The following is a 21,510-nucleotide window of genomic DNA, read 5'->3' on the forward strand; positions in this document are numbered from 1 at the left end:
AATTGCCCGCAATGTGGGAGACCTGGGTTTGATCCCTAGGCTGGGAAGATCCCCTAGAGAAGGGAACGGCTCCCCACTCCAGTATTCTGGCCTGGAAAATTCCATGGACTGTATAGTCCACAGGGTCACAAAGAGTCAGACACAACTGAGTGACTTTCCCTTTCACAGCCTCCATGGAAAGACTCTTTGACAGATTTTGGATTTTTTTTGGTTTGCTTGATCTTTTAAAGAGCTTTTTACTTTTTAGATGTGGGCCATTTTTTAAAAGGTCTTTTTGAATTTGTTACAATATTGCTTCTGTTTTTTGTTTTGATTTCTTGGCCTCAAGGCATGTGGGATCTTAGCTCCTGGACTAGGGATCGAACACGGGCACCCTGCACTGGAAGGCAAAGTCTTAACCACTGGACCACCAGGGAAGTCCTTCTCTGACAGACTTTTGAAGCACTGACATCACAGCTGTGAAACTGACTCCCATCAGCTGCACTGACAGGCAGGGCTGTCTCCCAAGGTAACACATCAGCATTCCAGAATTGAAACTCAACAGCATTTTTAAACAACAGTGGACCATACTTCTGTCCAGATAACTTTTGTGTAAATCTAATTCATTTTTTTAAAAATTTGTTTATTTTTAATTGGTGGAAAATTTTTCTATAGTTTTGTGTTGGTATCTGCCATACACAATATGAATCAGTCATAATTATAATCTAATTTTTGTAATTGAAAACATCAAAATGTATTCCATGTCCTATATAAGAAATCTGATAGTCGAACCTTTTGTTTCACGGGAACCTGTATTTATTCAAATACCTCTCCCTACCAAAAATACATATCCCAGTTTTCTTTTTAAAAATACAAAAAATTCATTTAATTTGCTTAAAATACAAATACTTATCCTCAAAAGATAGCCTACCCTTTCAACATACATAATTAATTCTCATTAAAAATGAACCACATGCATTTTTAGAGTAAAGAATACACTTAGGGTAGATCTATTCAGAGACTAAGAATAGACACAACCTCACTCGCCTTCCAACTCCCCACCCCATGCCCACTCTAGCTCTCACCTCTATGAAGCCTGTGAAAACCTAGGAGCTGAGGGCTTCTAGCAACTAGTTTGCCAGTGGCCAGGGCATCTTTTCCCTCTTTCTTTTGGGATTATGAGGCTCTACATATACAACCTATCTGGAAAGAAAACCCTGGTTGAATACATGACAAATGAGCATTTAAGCATTCACCGCATACCAGGCCCTGTATTAGGCAGTCGACATGTATGATCTCATTTAGCCCTCAAACTTCTGAGGAAATTATCACAATCCTAATTTTACAAGTCACAAAACAGGAACTTCAGGTTAAATAATTTGCTTAATGTCACACTGCTACTTAATAATGGTAGGGTGGAGTCTGTTTCTGTATCTTCCCAATTTCTCAAAACAAGTGGTATGAAAGAAGAGCTGCTGTTTGTTGCTAAGTCGTGTTTGACGCTTTTACAACCCCATGGACTGTAGCCCACCAGGCTCCTCTGTCCATGGGACTTTCCCAGGCAAGAATACTGGAGTGGGTTGCCATTTCCTTCTCCCAAGAATCTTTCCAACCCAGAGATCAAACCTGCATCTCCTGCATTGGCAGGCAGATTCTTTACCACTGGGCCACCAGGGAAGCCCAAAAGAATAGTATCATTGCCTAAATGCAACACAAGTAACAACACAGGTTTGGTAGAGAATCTGGTGTACCTGAAGGGCAATGAGCTATATAACTTTAGGAAGTCAAGAGGGAGAAAAGGAAACTATTTATACCAGTATTTGAGAATCTCCTGTTTTGGAGGATGGGAGGTGGGGCAACTATGCCGCATGGCTCATGGGATCTCAGTTCTCCCATCAGAGAATGAACAAGGGTCCTTGGCAGTCAAAGTGTGGAGTTCTAACCACTGGACCACTATGGAATTCCTATCCCATGAATCTTGATAGTTGTGTTTTCATTATCATTCAGTTAAGTTTTTGATTTATGTTTTTTGAGCTTCTGTTATTAAGTACATACAAATATAGAACTGCTGTGTCATTAATATTTAGTGTCTCTCTTTATCTGCAGTAACATTTTTTGTCTTGAAGTATTCTTTACCTAATACTAATAAAGAAATACCAACTTTCTTTTGGTTGTTGTTTGCATGTTGTATTTTTTCCCCCAAACTGTTATTTTGATTCTTTCTGTGTCATTATGCTTTAGATAAGTCTATTAGAGAATATAAGAAATTAGCTTTCATTTTTATATTTTATTTGACAATATTTGCCAATTAGATTTATGTTTACTGTAACTACTGAAATATCTGGGTTTAAATCTATCATCTTACTAAGTGCTCTCTATTTGTCCCACTTACTGGGTTCTTTTTTCTAGTCCTTTCTTGCCTTCTTTTAGACTGCTTATTTTCAAAAATTATTCATTTCCTTCTTTATTTGGAAGTTATACACTCCTTTAGTATTCTTTAGGTGATTCCCTAGAGATTATACATTCTTAACTATCAAAGTCTAACATTAACTGGTACTTGTACGTTAATTGGTATTTTTACCATCTTTTGCCAAAAATGTAAGAGCATTAGATAACTTAAAAGGCATTATTACTGTGTATTTTAATTCTATATGTATTATAAACAAATAGGACCTTATTATTATTTTAAACACCTAATATTCATTTAGACTCACATACACATTTACCCTTTTCTTTGCTTTCCACTCCTTCCTGTATCTTCTGCCTTCTATCTGAAATATTTTTACTTCTGCCGTACTTTTTGTGCTTCCTTTAGAGAGAAAATGGGACAAATTCTCTCAATTTTCTACCGAGAATGTCTTCATTTCACCTCTACTATGAAAGATCATTTTTGGCAGATACAGAATTCTAGGCTGACATTTAATTTATTTCATCTCTTTATCATTCTATAGTATTATGGCTTTATTGTTTTTATTAAGAAATCAGTAGTCAGCCTAACTGCTATGCCTTTGAAGTCACCCTTATTTTTCCCACTGGTGGCTTTTGTTTTCACTGTGTTCAGTGTGCATTCCTATTTATCTATCTTCTTTTGGGATTGTACCTTTTGGTAAATATAGGGCTTAGAGTCTTTTATCAGTTTTGGAAAGTTAGAAGCCTTTACATTTCAAATATTGCTTCTGACACACTATTATGTTTGCTTCTGGGACTGCAATTACATTTATGTTAGACTTCTTACTATATCTTCCATGTCCCTTACTCTTTCTCCTGATTTTCTATCCTATTGTTTCTCCATTCTTCAGCACGGTTATTTTCTTATGACCCATCTTCCAGTTCACCAATTCTCTCTTCAGCTATGTTTAACCTGCTTTAAAATCCGTACACTGAATTCTTAATTTTGGTTATTTTATTTTTGTTTCTAAAACTTCCATACAATGTGTTTTATGGTTTCCAGCTCTGACAAAATTCTCCATTTTGCTTATTGTGCTAAATATATAAAGCATAGTATTTTACAGTCCATATCAGATCCTTTTATTTTCTAAAGTTCTATGGATCTGTTTCTATTGTCTGCTGTTTCTGCTAGTTTCAATATATATTGTTATGTCTCCTTCTATGTCTATTTTTTTACCCCTTGACTGTGTCCCCAGTGTTGTATTTATTTTGTTTATAGAAACAACTTGAAGTCTAGAATGGTGCTATCTTTCTCCACAAAAAAAAATTATATTTGCTTGTCTGGGCACTGATGAGGACTAGGTATTCTGAGGTATTCTGAAACCAAGGACTGAAGTATTCTGAAACAGAATTACAGGCTCCCTAAGGGTCTATGTACACTTCCAACGGACCCCTGCTACTAAGATGTAGCTCTGGTAGTATAAGCCCTAACACAATGCAAGGGAAGAAAGGTATCCTTCCTCTTTATAGGTCCCAGATACCTAGACACCAATTCCTGCCTTCTCAGCCCTTCAAAGTTGTCAAAAAGCACAGCTTAACCTCTTAATCATCCTCTCAGAGCTGACAAACAACCCATGGAAAAGTCATTACTTGTGGCCTTATTTTCTTCTTACCTGCAAATTCCCTCACCAACATCATCCATTCAACTATGAATTTCAGTGAATGATTCTCAAGCTGAATCTTTAAACTTGATCTTTCCCCTAAATTGTATTTCCAAACTGAACATTTCCCAACTGGGATACTGATGGCAAGACAAATCTGGCATAGTTATTACAGATCTTTACTCTCCCCTCCATCAAACCAGCATTTCCTAAAAAGAACATAAATAAATAAATAAGAAAAAAAAAAAAAAAGCCCCTAGCATTTCCTTATGTGTTTCCTATATCAGTTAATACTATCACCATCTTCAATTATGTAGGCTAAAAACCTCCACTATCTTCTACTCTTTCCTTCTTATATACATATCCAACTGTTAACCCAACCTCCATAATACCAGTGCTATCCCCAAAATACTTTAAAAATGTATCCCTGTTCTCTGCTTTCAGTGGCCTAATTTGAATCCTCACCACATCTTTCCTAAACTATGCCACTTATCCCCTACATAATCGCTTTCATTCTAAGGTTTTCCCTTTCAAACTGACCTTACACATTAGTGCTAGATTTACCTTTCACAAATCTTATCACATCACCCCAACCCATAAATCTATATTGCCCTTATTTTACTTCACAGCGCTTATTCACCACAGGGCATTATATATAATATTTATATTTAAAATATAAGATACATAACATATATAATTATACATTATTTATATATAGGGCTTCCCAGATGGTGCTAGTGGTAGAGAAAGTGAAAAGTGAAAGTGAAAGTCACTCAGTCATGTCCGACTCTTTTCAACCCCATGGGCTGTATGGAATTCTCCAGGCCAGAATACTGGAGTGGATAGCCAATCCCTTCCCCAGTGGATCTTCCCAACCCAGGTCTCCCACATTGCAGGCAAATTCTTTACCAGCTGAGCCACCAGGGAAGCCCAAGAATACTGGAGTGGGTAGCCTATCCCTTCTCCAGCGGATCTTCCCGACCCAGGAATTGAACTGAGGTCTCCTGCATTGCAGGTGGATTCTTTACCAGCTGAGCTGGTGTAAAGAACTGACTGCCAATGAAGGAGATGCAAGAGACGTGGGTTTGATCCCTGGGTTGGGAAGATCCCCTGGAGACAGAAATGGCAACCCACTCCAGTATTCTTGCCTGGAAAAATTCCAAAGATAGAGGAGACTAGGGGGCTTTGGTTCTTTAGATTCCAAAGAGTGGACACAACTGGGCATACACAAACACATACATTTTATATATATACATATATATAATATAAATATATTTATAAAATAAATATATACATATATATAATATAAATATATTTATAAAATAAATATATACATATATATAATATAAATATATTTATAAAATAAATATAAATATATATATATATATATATATAAATTATCCTTCTCTGCTCATTAGAATGTAAGTTCCACAAGGACAGAATAGCACAGTGACCAAAAATCACTTATTGAATGAATAACGTATAACTAATCAATGCAAAACATATCTAAACTGATCAACCATATAATTATAGGCATAATTACAGACATCTAAACATCATAATTGCAGACCTTCCCCAATCAGGCTCCAGCTTGGCTTTCTATCTAAATCATTTCTTCAACAAATACTCACTGAGTGTCTAAGTGCTGTACACTCTTCTAGGCATTCAGGATATAGTGCTGAATAAGATCACAGTCTCAATCAACAGGGAATTCACCAGCTATCAGAAGAATAGCATTAAACAATTCATTAGTTACTTACAATTGTGGTAAGTGTTATCAAGGAAAAGAATGAGAAGCTATGAAAGTATATAATAGAAGATATGAACTGGAAGTTTAAGCAAAATTTCTTGAAGAATTGATATTTGAAGTAAGCTTTGAAGGAGCAGTAATTAAAATATTTATGCATATGTGTTGGAAGTTCAGGGTTAGACCATCCCAGGCAGGAGAAACAGCATAATAACAACTATTATTATAATTTCTCTTACTCTTTGATAAGCACTCTGCTAGGAGATTTAATTGTCTTTTCACTGAAACTCATTGTAGCTTTATTTAGCTATTTTTATTCAAATTATACACAAGGAAATGCGGCACAGTAAGTTTAAATGACTTGTCCAAGGTCACAGAGTTTTAAATTGAGGGTACTTTCCTAATCCTCATTAAAACCCTCCTGGTACCATATTCATTGGCACCCATATGCCTTGGTACATTCCCCCAGATAACTCCGGTATCCTGTCAGCAACACAATTGTCTGTCTCCCTCAAGGAATTTGACATTTCCCAGGGAAAAGAACATTATCTTATTCACCTTTCTTTGCCACCGTGATCATAGTAGGCAGCCGGTGCCTGCTGAGAGAATCACGAAAACAGTCCAAACTCCTGGCATGTGCATTTGGGTGGATCAAGTTAACTTACTCACACTGTATGTAGCATCTACTCTCAAAAATCCATACTCGTTTTAGAAAAATAGTATGCTCTCCACATAAACGGACAGAAGAAGGAAGATAAGCCAAAAGGAAGCACAAGAGCATCTCTGGAGAATCCCAGATTTCCTGGGTGAGGTTACCACAGTCGATGTAAGTGGGAAGCCAGGAGGCTTGAACTCAGAGCTAGTTCTGATGGAACTTTGCCCTTCAGGCTACACTGTATTTCCTCTTTTCACTCTTACCTATCCATATCTACTCTCGCCCTACTCTGGGCGCCAAGAGGCTGACCTATATGCCTCGAGGCTTCTGGCCAAAGGAAGTTACTGGTAGGAGAGGAGAAGAGACGAAAGTAAGGTCAGAGTATTTGTTTCCCAGGCTCATCATAATGCTGCTTTTACTTAAGATCTCAGTTACTGGCCTTCTCCGCACAGCTTCTAGGTCATGGTTGGGTTCCAATAATCTTCCTTATCTCTTTAGGCCAAGGGGTAGTAAAAGAACCAAGCAGGACCAGCATTAACCTCTGTGGTTTCCCTACACTCTGCCCACACTTGTGTAAAGAGTCACTTTACTAAGATATCCTCAAATTATTCTAATTTGAGTGTGCCATCTGTTTTCTCCTGGGACCCTGACTGATACTTTGGCTTGTTGATCTGACCACAGAAGTGAAGCAGTGGAAAGGTGAGATGCGATGATGACGGACTGGAATGCTCAAAGGGAAAGGACAGACAAGGTGGGAAGGGGACAAACACTGGAGGGACCATGATTCTGGTTATGGCTTCTTCTTGATAGGAAAACTCAAAAAACACTACATCTAAGCTGGAATAGTCTCTCTATCCTTAATTGAGTGTCACATCAAACAAGTATTACAGACTCCCTTAAAGAAGATTCTCTAAGATGAATATAACACCTGACATCCCTGGAGCAAGCTTTAGGCACCAAGTTAATCATGGTGCTGATTGTTTGCAGAGAAGAATAACAATTAAAAATCAGTGGCTTTCCTGTTTTCTTGAAATCGTGCATATATGCCTTATCTGTATTTGGAGTTACAACCTCGTCAAAGTTCTCATCTTTTTACAACCTGTTCCTTTATTCTTTGCACACTGTTTAATGACATCGCATCTCCACGAGGACACACAATCAGAGACTTCACAGAACAGGGGGTTTGCAGCCTACTTTTAAGACAGTGTGAAAGATCCACTTCAACAAAATAGCTGCCATTTTCCTTCAATTCATCTCCAGTTCACCAACTGCATACTTAGAGTAGAAATTCGCTTCTGCCTTCTGCCTACTGCCAAAATCACTGAAAAGGCTTTTATGGATAGCTGCAAAAGATACTGTAATTTGATAGTCATCTTTTTTTTCCCTGCTCTAATTATTATTTTAACGGGCTTCTTCTTATTTTAATAGATTTTTTTAATAAAGAAATCTTACTTACAAATTTTAATTAGCTTACTGAATATTCACTGCTTTGGAATAAGTAGTTTAATGAGTAAGGAGACCTCAGATTACTAACTAGCCTGAAGTCTCTAAGTAGCTTAGGGGGAAATGATGCAGCCCTAGTGATATAAGCCCAGCCTGTACCTCACAAACCAGGACTCTGAGCCGGGGCCCAAGGGAAAGAGGAATCACATTGCCTCTTGCAGGAAAAAAAGTAAAAATCTGTTTTATTTCTTTTTATCAAGAACTTCTATGTAAGAACTTTCAGCTCTCCCACTCACCAAGATTTGTGACTCTTCTTAATTCATTTAACTTCTCTGAACATGCCTCCTCATCAGTAAGGGTTATGTAATTTTTCCCACACTAGACAGTTACAGAAGTGGGTCTTCTGTACCGCTTTAAAAAGCTATGTTAGTTAGATATCTAAGTTGGATGAATGAATGAATGAACTTAATGCTGCAAATTAAGCACTCTATTATTTCAGGTTCTCATCTGCTAAAAAAGAAAATCAATCTTTTCTTTACAGTACACTTCAATTACAGTAGCAGTGAAGAATAAGTTAACATTTTTCATTCTAAAAACACCTGGCAGAGAAAGGAGGGCCTGAGTTATTTAAATTCAAAATTGGAATCAGGAGAACAATGGAATTTTTTGTGACTTACTAACTTGAATAAGTAAGTTAGCTCTATTCCAAAAAGTAAAAGCATATTAATATCTGCCCCCCTGATTAAGAATATATGACAATTTTAACTATGATTCTCAGTGCTCATGAAATTTCTTTTTTTGTGAACTTTCAGAGTGTTATGTAAAAGGGGAACTCCAGCTTACTAAATCACACTGTGCTATGCTGTATTAAGTCATGTCCCACTCTTTGCGATCCATGGACTGTAGCCCACCAGGCTCTTCTGTCCATGGAATTTCCCAGGCAATAATACTGGAGAGGGTGGCCATTCCCTTCTCCAAGAGATCTTCCCGACCAAGGGATCAAACCCTGGTCTCCTGTATTGCTGGCAGATTCTTACCATCTGAGCCACCTATAATACAAATTAATTGAATATGATCCAAACCAAACTCCTGATCTTACCCCAGTACCTATTCCTTCCAAATCCTTCCCCAACACACTTAACAACAACTTCACACTTCCACTGCTCAGGCCAAAATTATTAAAGTCATCCTATCAGTAAACCCTCAGCTGTCCCTTCACAATTATCTGGAATGCAGCCATCTCTCAGCCTCTACTACTATCATCCTGGTCCAAGCCACCGTCATCTTCTGCCTGGATTATTGCAGTGGCATCTTAACTGGCATCTCTGCTTCCCCTTGCCTCCCACTGTCTATTGTCAATACAGCACCCATGGAGACCCTGTTAAAACTTAAGTCTGATCATGTCACTCCCTCAGTATTCTATCTCACTTTGAGTAGAAGGCCAAGTCATTACCATGGTCTCTAAGGCCCCTGTACCATTTGGACCTCACAGTCTCTTTGACTTCATTTCCTACCACTTTCTCCAATTGCTCAGGCTACTTTTACCACAGAGCCTTTGCACTTAACTGTCCTCTCTGCCTGGAATATTCTTCACCAATTAGCCACATGGTTTGGTCATTCATCACCTTCAATTTTTACCAAAAGCTATTTTCTCAGGAGGAGTTTTCCTTACCACTCTACTGAAAATTACAGCCTTTACCTCCCTATTCTCCTTCCTTCCTTTTGCTCCATAATGCCTATTCCTTTCTAACTTATAATTTCATTTATTTACTTTACCTGTTTGTATCCTACCAGGAAAATTCAAGCTCCATAGGGCAGATTTATTGCTGTTGTATAACTAACCTTTTAGTCAATTTAAAAATATATATACAGGGAGGAGATGAGAGGGGGGTTCAGGGTGGGGAACACATGTACACCCATGGTGGATTCATGTCAATGTATGGCAAAACCATTACAATATTGTAAAGTAATTAGCCTCCAATTTAAATAAATGAATTTAAAAATAAAAAATAAAAAAATAAAAATTTATATACAAAAAAAGGGGCACACATCATAAGTACAGTGCTTGGTAAATTTCCATAAAGTAAATACATCCATGGAACCATCATTTAGACTGAAAAACATTCCCCTTTCCAATTCTAATTTCTAACACTAAGATTAATTTTGCTTGCTTTTGAACTCTGTAATAAATTAAACTATACATTAAGTGTCTGACTTCTTTCAAACAGCATTATGTAATTACATACAGTTTAGTTCATTCATTCTCATTGTTACAAAATATCCCAAATATACACAAATATACCACTTTTATTTATCCATTTTCCTACTGAAGGATCTTTCCATTGTTTCTAGTACTGTTGATAAGGATATTCATATTTATATATATCTTTTGGTGACATGTGTGCACAATTCTATCAGGTAGGTCAGGGGATTCAGCCTGTAAAGTTCACAGATGCCTCTTCCATCCCTAGCAAAGTATTTGACACATAATAGGTGTTACAATAAATTTTGCTTGCTTTTGGTGTGTGTGTTTTTTTTTTTTTTGCCACACTGCACAGCATGCAGAATCTTAGTTCCCTGACCATGGATTGAACCTACGCTTCCTACAGTGGAAGCACAGAGTCTTAACCACCGGACTGACAGCAAAGTCCCAATAAGAAAATTTGTGTTAACAAATGAATGGAAATATTTTTTTAAGAATTCTGCTATTTCAATTTAATAATTCACATATGACTTCCTAGGCTTATATGTGTAGGTTTATAATGCATAAAAACTAAATTAACCTCTGTAAATCTGTCACAACTTAATAAATATACTACCACAGTGACAAACCTAGATAGCATATTAAAAAGCAGAGACATTACTTTGCTGACAAAGGTCTGTCTAATCAAAGCTATGGTTTTCCCAGTAGTCATGTATGGATGTGAGAGTTGGACCATAAAGAAAGCTGAGCACCGAAGAACTGATGCCTTTGAATTGTGGTGTTGGAGAAGACTCTTGAGAGTTCCTTAGACTGTAGGGAGATCAAACCAGTCAATCCTAAAGGAAATCAGTCCTGAATATTCATTGAAAGGACTGATGCTCAAGTTGAAACTCCAATATTGGCCACCTGATGCGAACAACTGACTCATTGAAAAGACCCTGATGCTGGGAAAGATTGAATGCAGAAGGAGAAGAGGATGACAGAAGATGAGATGGTTGAATGGCATCACCAACTCGATGAACATAAGTTTGAGCAAGCTCTGGGAGTTGGTGATGGACAGGGAAGACTGGCATGCTGCAGCCCATGGGGCTGCAAAGAGTCAGACACCACTGAGCTACCACTGAGCTACTGAACTGAACTGAACCAACAATACCACTAGAACTCTTTGAATATCTCTTTCCAATCCCATTCTAATCAGCAATATTTTTTATCATTTCATTTCTTTCTTTATATTTAACCATGCACCCCCTAAATAATGTGCTATTTACTTGGTTTTTAACTTTATAAAAATATCATTACCATATATATATGCAATTTGCATTTTCACTTTAATACTAGAATTCACACAAATTGATGTGTATAGTGTGTAGCTATGAATCATTATTTTTAATAGCTATACTGTAATCCATTGTAGGATTATATCACAGTGGGTCTATCCACTTCTCCAGTCAATGAAAAACTGGCTTATTTCAAGTTTTTTGTCATTTCAATGTTACTATGAATGCTGCCACAAGTCTCCTAATATACACAACAAGGTTTTCCAGGGCAATTTCATTTAAAGGTGAAATTATGGATTGAATGACATGTGTATATTCAAAGGTATAAGATAATGCCAAGTTTTCCAAAATGGTTATACCAATTTATATTTCTACCAATGATGTTTAAGGGTTCCTGCTGCCATATATACTTACCAACCAATGTGCAGGACTCTATATAGTCTTAGGATTTTTTTTGCCAATCTAGTGAGTATAACACTGATTCAATGGACATGAGTTTGGGTAAACTCCGGGAGTTGGTGATGGACAGGGAGGCCTGGTGTGCTGCGGTTCATGGGGTGGCAAAGAGTGGCACACAACTGAGCGACTGAACTGAACTGAACTGAACTGAGTAAGTATAAATGTTACTTTAATGCAGTTTTGAAAACATGGATTCCTGATAACTATCTTCTATGAAATCCCTGTGTTTTTTGCCTATTTTTCAACTAGGATATCTTTTTCTTATTAACTTATAGGAGTTCTATATATTTTGGATTTTAATCCTCTTGCTTATATACTTACAAATGTCTTCTTACAGTTTGTGGACTGTCTTCACATTTTAAAAAGGCTTTATCTGAAATAATTTCAAACTTGCAAAGAAAGCTGCAGGAATAAAAATTGTCAAGAATATGTATGCATCCCCTTGACCCAGATTCACTTGTTATTACCATTTTACCCCATTTGTTTTATCATTGTTGGGCTCTCAAGCACACACACTCTCTCATGCTGTGTGTATATGTGTGTGTATATATATATATATATACATTTGTATGTGTTTATATGGCACCCCACTCCAGTACTCTTGCCTGGAAAATCCCATGGACGGAGGAGCCTGGTAGGCTGCAGTCCATCGGGTTGCTACCAGTCGGACACGATTGAGCGACTTCACTTTTCATTTTCATGCATTGGAGAAGGAAATGGCAACCCACTCTAGTGTTCTTGCCTTGAGAATCCCAGGGATGGGGGAGCCTGGTGGGCTGCCATCTACGGGGTCGCACAGGGTCGGACACGACTGAAGTGACTTAGCAGCAGATATACATAAATATGAAGGACAAACTTCGGGAGATGGGGAGGGACTTGGAAGCATGGTGTGCTGCAGTCCATGGGGTCGCAAAGAGTCAGACCTGACTGAGAGACTGAACAATACAATATACATACATATACACACATACACATATATGCTTGTGTGTGTGTGTGTGTGTGTGTATAAACACACATTTTTTTCCCTGAACCATGAGGGTAAATTATTGAATATATACACCATGGCCCCTTGCCCCTAAGTGAGTCACTGTGTCTTTCTTAAGACTAGAGGTGTTCTCTTGTATAACCACAGTATAATTACAAATTATAATTTACTTTAGTAATATAATTTGTAAATACTATAAATAATTTGTAAATATTTATAATATTTATAAATAATTCCTTTATGGTGTTTTCCCCTCCAGTAGAGGATCCAGTCTATTGTCAAACACTGCATTTATATGTCATGACTCTTTAGCTTCTCTTAATCTAGAACATTTCCATGGTCTGTCTTTTATATTTTTAAGAATACTACTCCTTCCTCACTTTTTTCCAGCTAGATCATTCCTCATTATGGGTTTGGCTGATGTTTTGATGTTTTCTAGTGATTAGATTCAGGTTACATTCCAGGGCAAAATACTATATAAATGTCCATTTGTCCCTCTTTGATAATGTTGATTCTAATCAACTGGTCAAGGTTTTATTCCATTTTTCCACTCTATAATGGCCTTTCTAAAAAATATCCCTTGTAACTAATAAAAGGCCTATGGAGAGGATACTTTAATACCATATCCTTCATACAAATATCCTCCTAGATTTAATATCTATTGATAATTCTTGCCTGATATAATCTTTACTAAAATGGTTGCATCATGTTGATGTTTCACAGTCTTTATTAAGTACTTTGATAAACGTCCTACCACTGAATTTATCAACCTTTTCCCTTGCTGCTTACACATTTTATCTTTTTAAAGACTATTCTCAAAGTACTAAAGATATTTCCTTACATTTTCTTCTGAGAATTCCTTTCTTATTCCTAATTATTAAGTATTTTAAGCAGTATTTTAAGTATTTCAAGCAATAAAGAATAAATCAATTTCATACACTTTAAATCTAGCAAAAAGTATTGCTATAGTTGCCAATTTTCAGTGGGTTTCAATATTTTAAAGTTAGCTTTGTATATTAACAGCTTCTGGATTCTAACTTTAATTGTACTTTAGTATGATGCATATTTAAAACACTGCTTTTTCTCTTTATAAATTAGCTCACCTGTCAGGTCTGGAATATTCTCTGCTTTCACAGAGAAATTAAGCAACTTAAAAGGATAATAATTAAAAAAAAAAAAATTAAAAAAAAAAAAAGGATACTAATTTAAAAGGCTAGTGACTGGACTTTCCAGGCAGTCCAGTGGTTAAGACTCTGCTTCCAACGCAGGGGGCACAGGTTCAGTTCCTGGTTGGGCAACTAAGACCCTGCATGTCACACACAGTGTGGGGAGGAGGAGAAAGGCTAGCAACTTATGTCTTTAACAGTGAAAATAATACTGTTTCCATATCAGAGATGTGGGGAAAAGGGAATGGTGGAGGGGAAATAACACTCTTAAGCGTGAAAAAGTAAAAAGGAGAGGAAATTGTCACAATTTACACTGAATCTTACACTGATTGCTGAAATTCTCCATTTGAAAGGATGATTGGGGAGAAAAAAGATCATAAAGTCTGCTTTATAGACAAAGAAATATATCAATGTCTATATTATTTCTAACTGATGCAATTACTAAAAAATTCCCAAAACTTAAGCTATTTTTCTATGAAAAACCAACAGAATGAATATAGTAGTGAATGATTTTTTTTTTTAACAAAAAATAAGGTAAATGGGATCCTAGGCTATTTTAGAAGCACAGCAAAACCTCCCTAGTTCAGAATAGTCAGAAGGAAGCTCTTCTCACTCGTTACACAAGCATGTGTTAACAAATCCCACATAACATACACAAGAAGCAAGTACAACCAGTGAAAAACCAGGATTATGCTGATTTTGAAAAATGTATATAATGTGTTAACCTCCAGTGGTGAATATGTTATAGAAGTAAAAAAGAAAAGCAAGAAAGGGAGTAGAAGCATGAAACACCTTAATTTGAACTGGACCCACAAACATCTGAATTCTACGTCAGAGACAGCTGTTGGGATTAGCAGGTGTAAACTGTTATGAATAGGGTGAATAAACAGCAAGGTATTACTGTATAACACAGGGAACTATATATATTCAATATCCTGTGATAAACCATAATGGACAAGAATATTAAAAAAGGAATGCCTTGTCACTTTGCTGTACAGAGGAGATTGGCACAACACTATAAATCAACTCTACTTCAATAAAAATAAAAATAAAACACCAATATGAAACTTTCATTGGAATGTGAAAGGGATCTTTAGAATCTTGAACTTCAGACCTATATGAGTATTTATTTAGAGGCTACATTAAAATTTGTGTCACATGACTTCTAGGCACCATTAAAATTTCTGCCAAGAGTGAGCTTTTCCATAAGTGCCACTGCAAGAACTGGTTGTTGACTACCACATTTGCTTGCTATAAAGAAATGTTACTCAAGTTATAATCTATAAACAATAATATGAGAACTTAAGTAAAATTATATTTTAGAGCTAAGGCCAATAGAATATACTTATTTTTTAAGAAGGTACAGTTACTTGGTTATTTATTTGTCTCCAACCCTCAGTCTAAAAAGCAAGTCTGGGATTTCCCTAGCGGGTCCAGTGGTTAAGAATCTGCCTTCCAATGCAGGGAAAGTGGGTTCAATCCCTGGTTGGCGAACTAAGATCCCACATGCTAGTGGAGCAATGGGGCCCATGTGCCGCAACTATTGAGCTCATGCCACAACTGGAGAGTCCGTGTGTCACAAGCAAAGTTCCTTCACGATGCAGTGAAGATCCCACTTGCTGCAACTAACACCTGATGCAGCCAAATACATTAAAAATAAAACAAGTCTATCTGCCTAAAATTAAGTGTATTTTTGTTAGAAGATGAAAGGTAACTTCCAGGGCATGATTTATTACAAATAGACATTTAAAAGAAAAAAAACAACAAAAGCAGGGATAGGCATGAATTTAATTCTTCTATTTCATGGATAACAAAAAAGCAAAGAAATCTTTGAAACCCAAATATCATAGCATGGTTATCAAGAAAGGACTTGGAGAACTCCTCAAAGCTTTCATCATAGAGCTATATGAAACTTCCTTTTGACAACAAATGCATTGGTTTCTCACTGGTAGAAGCTTAGACCAGTCATCTAAATTGGGAAAGCGAGACTACATGCTGTCTATCGAAGAGTCATATGAGTGTAAACCACGTCACTCCCCGAGGTATGTTTCTGTTCTTTCTATAGAAGATGTACGCTAGGGAAGTGGGGATCATTTTGATTCCTCGACATTCAGGGTGAAAAAGAAATCATCTAAGCTTTAAAAGCTGGCATAAAAATGTGGAAATATCTATGTTTTCCTTATCTCTTCTTTGATGATGAAACATTTGGATATGAAATTTGATAAAACCGTCCTGAGGAGAAAAGCAGGGTTCCTACAATCAATGGAGGACCAAGACACACGTACGGCACCCCTCTCACCTGGGACACTGTGATGCTGCACTTCTTGGCCAGCTCCTCTTTGGCTTCTTCACTGGGGTAGGGGTTGCTGAGGTGTGAGTAAAAATATTCATTCAAGATTTCTGTGGCCTGTTTACTGAAGTTACGCCTTTTTCGTCTAGGAAGGAACCAAAAAGAGAATTGTAGTTATAATCCACATTAACTAAAGAGGGATATATTAATTAGGATTATACAAAAAATGTTAGATTTCTATTTTTTAACATTCTCAGGGTCTCATGTATCATCATGATATTGTAAATTATACTCTTAGCATTCGCCAGAGAACTATCCAATTCACATTAAGATGTAGGATGACTAAGAAAAACACTAGAATGAAGCACAATTCACTTCACTCTTTACTCAACAAATACTTATTGAGGATCTAATGTGTTCTATATATTCAATAAGGATACAGTTGGAACAAAACAGATAAGGGCTACTAGGGAAGTTTATAGGAGATTAGAGAGTTAGGAAAAGAAAAACATTAGATAAGCACCACAGAAATAAATACTTATAAATTATGGCGATCATGTCAAGTGCCAGGAAGAAAAAGCATAAGGTATAATGAAAGTGTCTAGGGAGGAAACCTAACACAGATTGTGGGGTTGGGAAGGGTGTCCTTAAAGGAGTGACATTTCGTCTGAGACCTGGGGAGTGTGGATGACTTAGTCAGACAAGGAGCAGAAGGAAGAGAAATAAGCAGAGGCAATGGTCTTCAAACGGGAAAAAAGCTTGGCCAGTCTAAAGGGCTAGAGGAGGCTGGAGCACAGTAAAAAATCAGGAAATATGTGAGATGAGTCTGCAAGGATGGACAGGGGCCAGATTATACAGGCTTAGTGGACCCTCTATGGATATTTGAATTTTATTTTAAGTGCAATAGGAAGCTATTAAAGGTTTTAAGTTTTACATTTTAAAAAGATCATTGTGACTACTGAGAATAGCTGGAGGAGGGCATGAAAGGAAGTGTAGAGATATTTAAAGAGACAACAGCAACGGTCAAATTGAGAGATGATTATAACTTGACAACAGGGTGAGAGTAATGGAAATAAAAAGATTCAAGCTGCTTGAAAAGTAAAAGCAATAGGACTTGATAATAAATTGGATGAGTGGAGTGAGTGAGGGAATACAGAGAAAGAAGGTAAGGGAAAAAAAATTTCTGGATTTTTCTTCTTAAGTAACTGCCTGGTCCCAGGTATGATTTGCTCACCAGGCAAAAACTAAGGGAAGACAAGTTATTTATTTTTATTGGGAGGGGGTGGCAGAATGTCAGAAGATCAAGTATTTGCTCACAATGTATTTCAAATAGCAAAAATGTCATTTATATTTGGGTCTTACTATTAAGATTTTAAAGAATCAGCAAGAAAATTAGCATCTGTCAGATTTCACTTTAAATTAAATTCTCCAGTAACTGGAAAACACTTTCCCCAAATAATTTTCCTAATATTGTCTTACAAATAATCTTAATGATCTTAATTGTGATAGCATATACTCAGGAAAGACAGCATCAGTAGGCAGTTGTAAATGTGCATACCCTACAAGATTCTTCTAGTTAAAATGATGGCACTAACATGGCAGGTTAAGTATGTGATCTCTGTTTCAACATTAAGGGAGAGTCAAGGGAGCAAGAAATCTAGGTCTGATCAAAACATCTCAAGTTATGAGACCTGAAATTTCTTAATTTCAATAATTTTTTGGAAGGTTAAACCATTGTTTCCTGAGGGATGAAGAAGAGAGTCAAAATCTATTTGGGGATTAAAATCAACAGGATTTGATGATGAGCTGGATGGGGGAGGTGGTGAGGGAAGACGTGGTGAAAAGAAACGTACACCAAGAAGAGGAATCAGCATTTCTACAGGAGTCATGCATTGTTGACAAGAAAAACAAAGCCCTTTCCTGGGGCTTTCAAGAGGCACAGTCTGATGAGTGGGTGAGTGGGTGTGTAGGGTAGAAAAGGTCTAGAATAGATACTTAAACTGTCAAACCTAAAAGTAATTACCTGGCCCACAGATAATGCTTGTTGAGACAGTACAGTAATGACCTGCTTGTAAAGGTTTCTGGCTGCCTATGAAAACTTGGAAGATCAGTCACACCAGGCTCACATTCTCAGAAGGCAGCCAGCTAAGTGGTGGCTGTTCCCTCAGATGTGTATCCATTTGCTCTAATCCTCACTGCCCCTCATCTAGCCACTCCACTCAATTCCATTACATGTAAGTATGTGAGCTTGTGACTCAGTGTAAAACATGGAATCCAGCAGCAAGACCGGGTACGGTGGAGCGAATCACACGGGGCATTTCTTTGGAAAATGAAGACTTATGAAAGGAGGAATGAGCAGAAACATATTGGGAAAGCAAAGATAAGTTTGGCTCGTTTATCGACATCGCCTAAGAGTGGTTGATTTTAGAAAGCACAAAAAAACCTCAGAGAACAAATTTATGGGCAGAAAAGAAAAACTCACCCCAGAAGGTCTGGCTGCATCCAAACTATAGCCCTTTTACTAGAAGAGTAGAGGGACCGACACAAATTTATTCCTAACTGTTCTATACCGGTACATGCGTCGGCTTGTTCAATTACGAGGAAAATGTGAGTATGCCTTTACAAAAAGCCAGGGTGAGCAAGGGGATCATATATCTGAATGAGCATGTTTGCCTGGAGCAGAAAAACCTTGCCTTCTCAGTGCAGAGGGCTTGCTGAGAGGCACTACAAGAATAGATGGAAGCAAAGCTCAGTATTTGCATTCACTCGAAGGCGTAAGAGAGAACTCCGTCTTATACTTCATTTATTTTTCAGAAAAAACATTCTTTAGAAAATGCCCATTAAGCATTTCCCCTAAGTTTTGTTCCCCCCAGGCTTCACCATGCTCTAAATGGCTGTGCCTCAGGCCAGCGTGCAGCGGTGCCCCCGTCCCGGGGCTGTGTCCCATAGGCCTTACAACATTCCTAACGGCAGTCTCTGCGGGAGGAGGGACTCCGCTTCAAGCTCTGCCACGGCCTCACCCTGGCTCTGCTCACTCTGGCTTGTTAACTTCCTTTCTCTTCTTGGAAGAAGTATAAATCATTTAGGTGTATACATTATGAATGCAGTTATGTGAAGAAGAAAAAAAAGCATGCATGTTGGCAAGAATAGGAAACTATCTGTAGAAGTAAGAACAGCAGTTGTGTTGGGAAAGGTTTCTTTCTGAAGAGAGTACTTTTTAAACAAATTTTATTTTTAATTAGAGGATAGTTACTTTACAATATTGTATTGGTTTCTGCTGTACATCAACATGAATCAGTCATAGGTGTCTATATATGTCTCCTTCCTCTGAAGAAAGTACTTTTAAATATCTTTGTTATATAATACTTTTCATTAAAATGCTCAATGTTGACAATTTAAGAATGGTTTTGATTTCCTAACTGCTACTTCCTTAATGCTCTGAGCTATTCTAAGTAGTAGGTGGAATTATTCATTCATCTGGTTAGTCAATAAAGAACTTTTTGCAGTCTGTTACACTATAAGACACTGGAATTGTGGGGAATGGATATGTATAAGACCTGGCCATTGCTGTCAGTAACCAAGTGACTTACTCGGGAAGAGAAGAAATAATCATGAAAGCTACAGTAAAGGCAGTCTGAATGAAGTTTGGTCTGGAGAATGGTATCAACACAGTATCAGTGTTCACGAGAAGGCATGGACCAGTCCAGTGGCAGGATTAAAGTGGGCTTTCTAAAAGGGACCATGTAGGCCAGGCCTGGAAGGATGAGCAAGGTCTCACTAAATCAACAAACATGAGCGTTGCCTCCATTCCAGGCTCCATGCTAGACACCCTCACAGATGACAACTCATTACTGGTGGCCAAGTTGGGGAAATGGTTGAGAGAATATGACTTACTGTGGAAGGCTAGGGATAGGAGTTGAGGGGTGGTAGTAGAAGAGGTGGTTAGGCAGAGGAAAAGAAAGAATTCTAGTCAGAGGAAATAGCTGAGACCAAGAGGTATTTCATTTTGGATTAAATAGAGGAAAGAACAATTTAGTGATATATTAAGAGCACTAAAAATGTTCACATTTTGATCTAATAATACCATTTCTGAGAATTAATCCTTAGGAAATAATTCTAAAGATCACAAAGGTTGAAAGCATAAAGATTTTTACTGAAAGGCTAATTGCAATAAAAATCTATCTAAAACAGTACCTTCTGTCCATCATTTTCTCTCCCTTTACCTTGCTTTTCTTTTTCCTCATAGCATTTACCATTCTAACATATTTCACTACAATATTGAGCAAAATACTACAGCATATTTGTTTACTTGTTTATTGCCTATTTCCCCAGGTAGAATGCAAACTCAACTGGGGCAAGTATGTTAACCAATCTTGTTTACCTTTATATACCCTCAGCACAAATAAATATTTATAGAAGGAAAGAAGAAAGGAATTGGAAGGAAGAGGTTATCATGGAAATTAACAGGAGCAATTTAAATGCTCAAAAATGGAAAAATGTCTAAGTTAATTATTTATCATATATCCATCTGGTAGACTTCAACAATTAACATTTAAAATAGTTTATTCTATATGAAAAATGTTTGCCTATTCATGGTAAGTTTTTTAAAAAGCAAACTAAATTATGCATATTGTACCATCACAGGAACATGAAACAAAAATAGTACCACAAACCAGAAAGGAAGATATTAAAACATTTACAGTGACTTTTTTTTTCCCATTGGGTAGTAAAAACATGATTGTCTTTAACCACTCATCCTTCTAGTCTACATGTTTTCCAAATTTTTCACAGTGAGCTTGGTATTTGTTAAGTAGGAAAAATAAGAAATAAAACTTAAATCATAACACAACAAAAAAGTAATCTGGGCTGGGACAGGTCACAGAAGGCCTCAAATGCCAGGTTAAGTTGTGTGCGTGTGTTATCCAACACTGAAAAACTACTGTGGTTTTTAAGTAAAGCAATGAGTTCATCATAAAAGGGCCTTGGAGGATGAGCAGAAGAAAAGTAAAGTGGGACAGTACTATGCTAGCCCAGGTACAAAAGGATGAACATGAACTGAGCAGTGCAAGTTTGGATGGAAAAAAAGAGCTAATACAAGAAATCCTGAAAACAAAGCACTGGTGAGTTCTAGTAACTAATTCAGTATGGAAGAAGGAACCAAAGATGATAGAACAGGAGCATAATCAGGGGGCATGTTTCCTATCTGGCTCCAGGGAAGAGCTCTGGCATGAAGACTGTTCCTCACATCTTATTTTCC

The 21,510-nt window shown here is 37.2% G+C and overlaps 1 protein-coding gene across 3 annotated transcripts in view; it reads right to left on the bottom strand.

Moving 5' to 3' along the window:
- PBX3 (PBX homeobox 3) overlaps positions 1 to 21,510 on the bottom strand; it is a 215,453-nt gene that overhangs the window by 19,837 nt on the left and 174,106 nt on the right. For all 3 annotated transcript variants that reach the window (XM_061154646.1, XM_061154644.1, XM_061154645.1), the window contains exon 5: positions 16,263 to 16,398. In XM_061154646.1, the coding sequence (XP_061010629.1) occupies positions 16,263 to 16,398 (136 nt within the window). The remainder of the gene's footprint in view (positions 1 to 16,262; positions 16,399 to 21,510) is intronic.

The sequence above is a fragment of the Dama dama genome, chromosome 11 (assembly GCF_033118175.1).
Source record: "Dama dama isolate Ldn47 chromosome 11, ASM3311817v1, whole genome shotgun sequence".
Taxonomy (NCBI): Eukaryota; Metazoa; Chordata; class Mammalia; order Artiodactyla; family Cervidae; genus Dama; species Dama dama.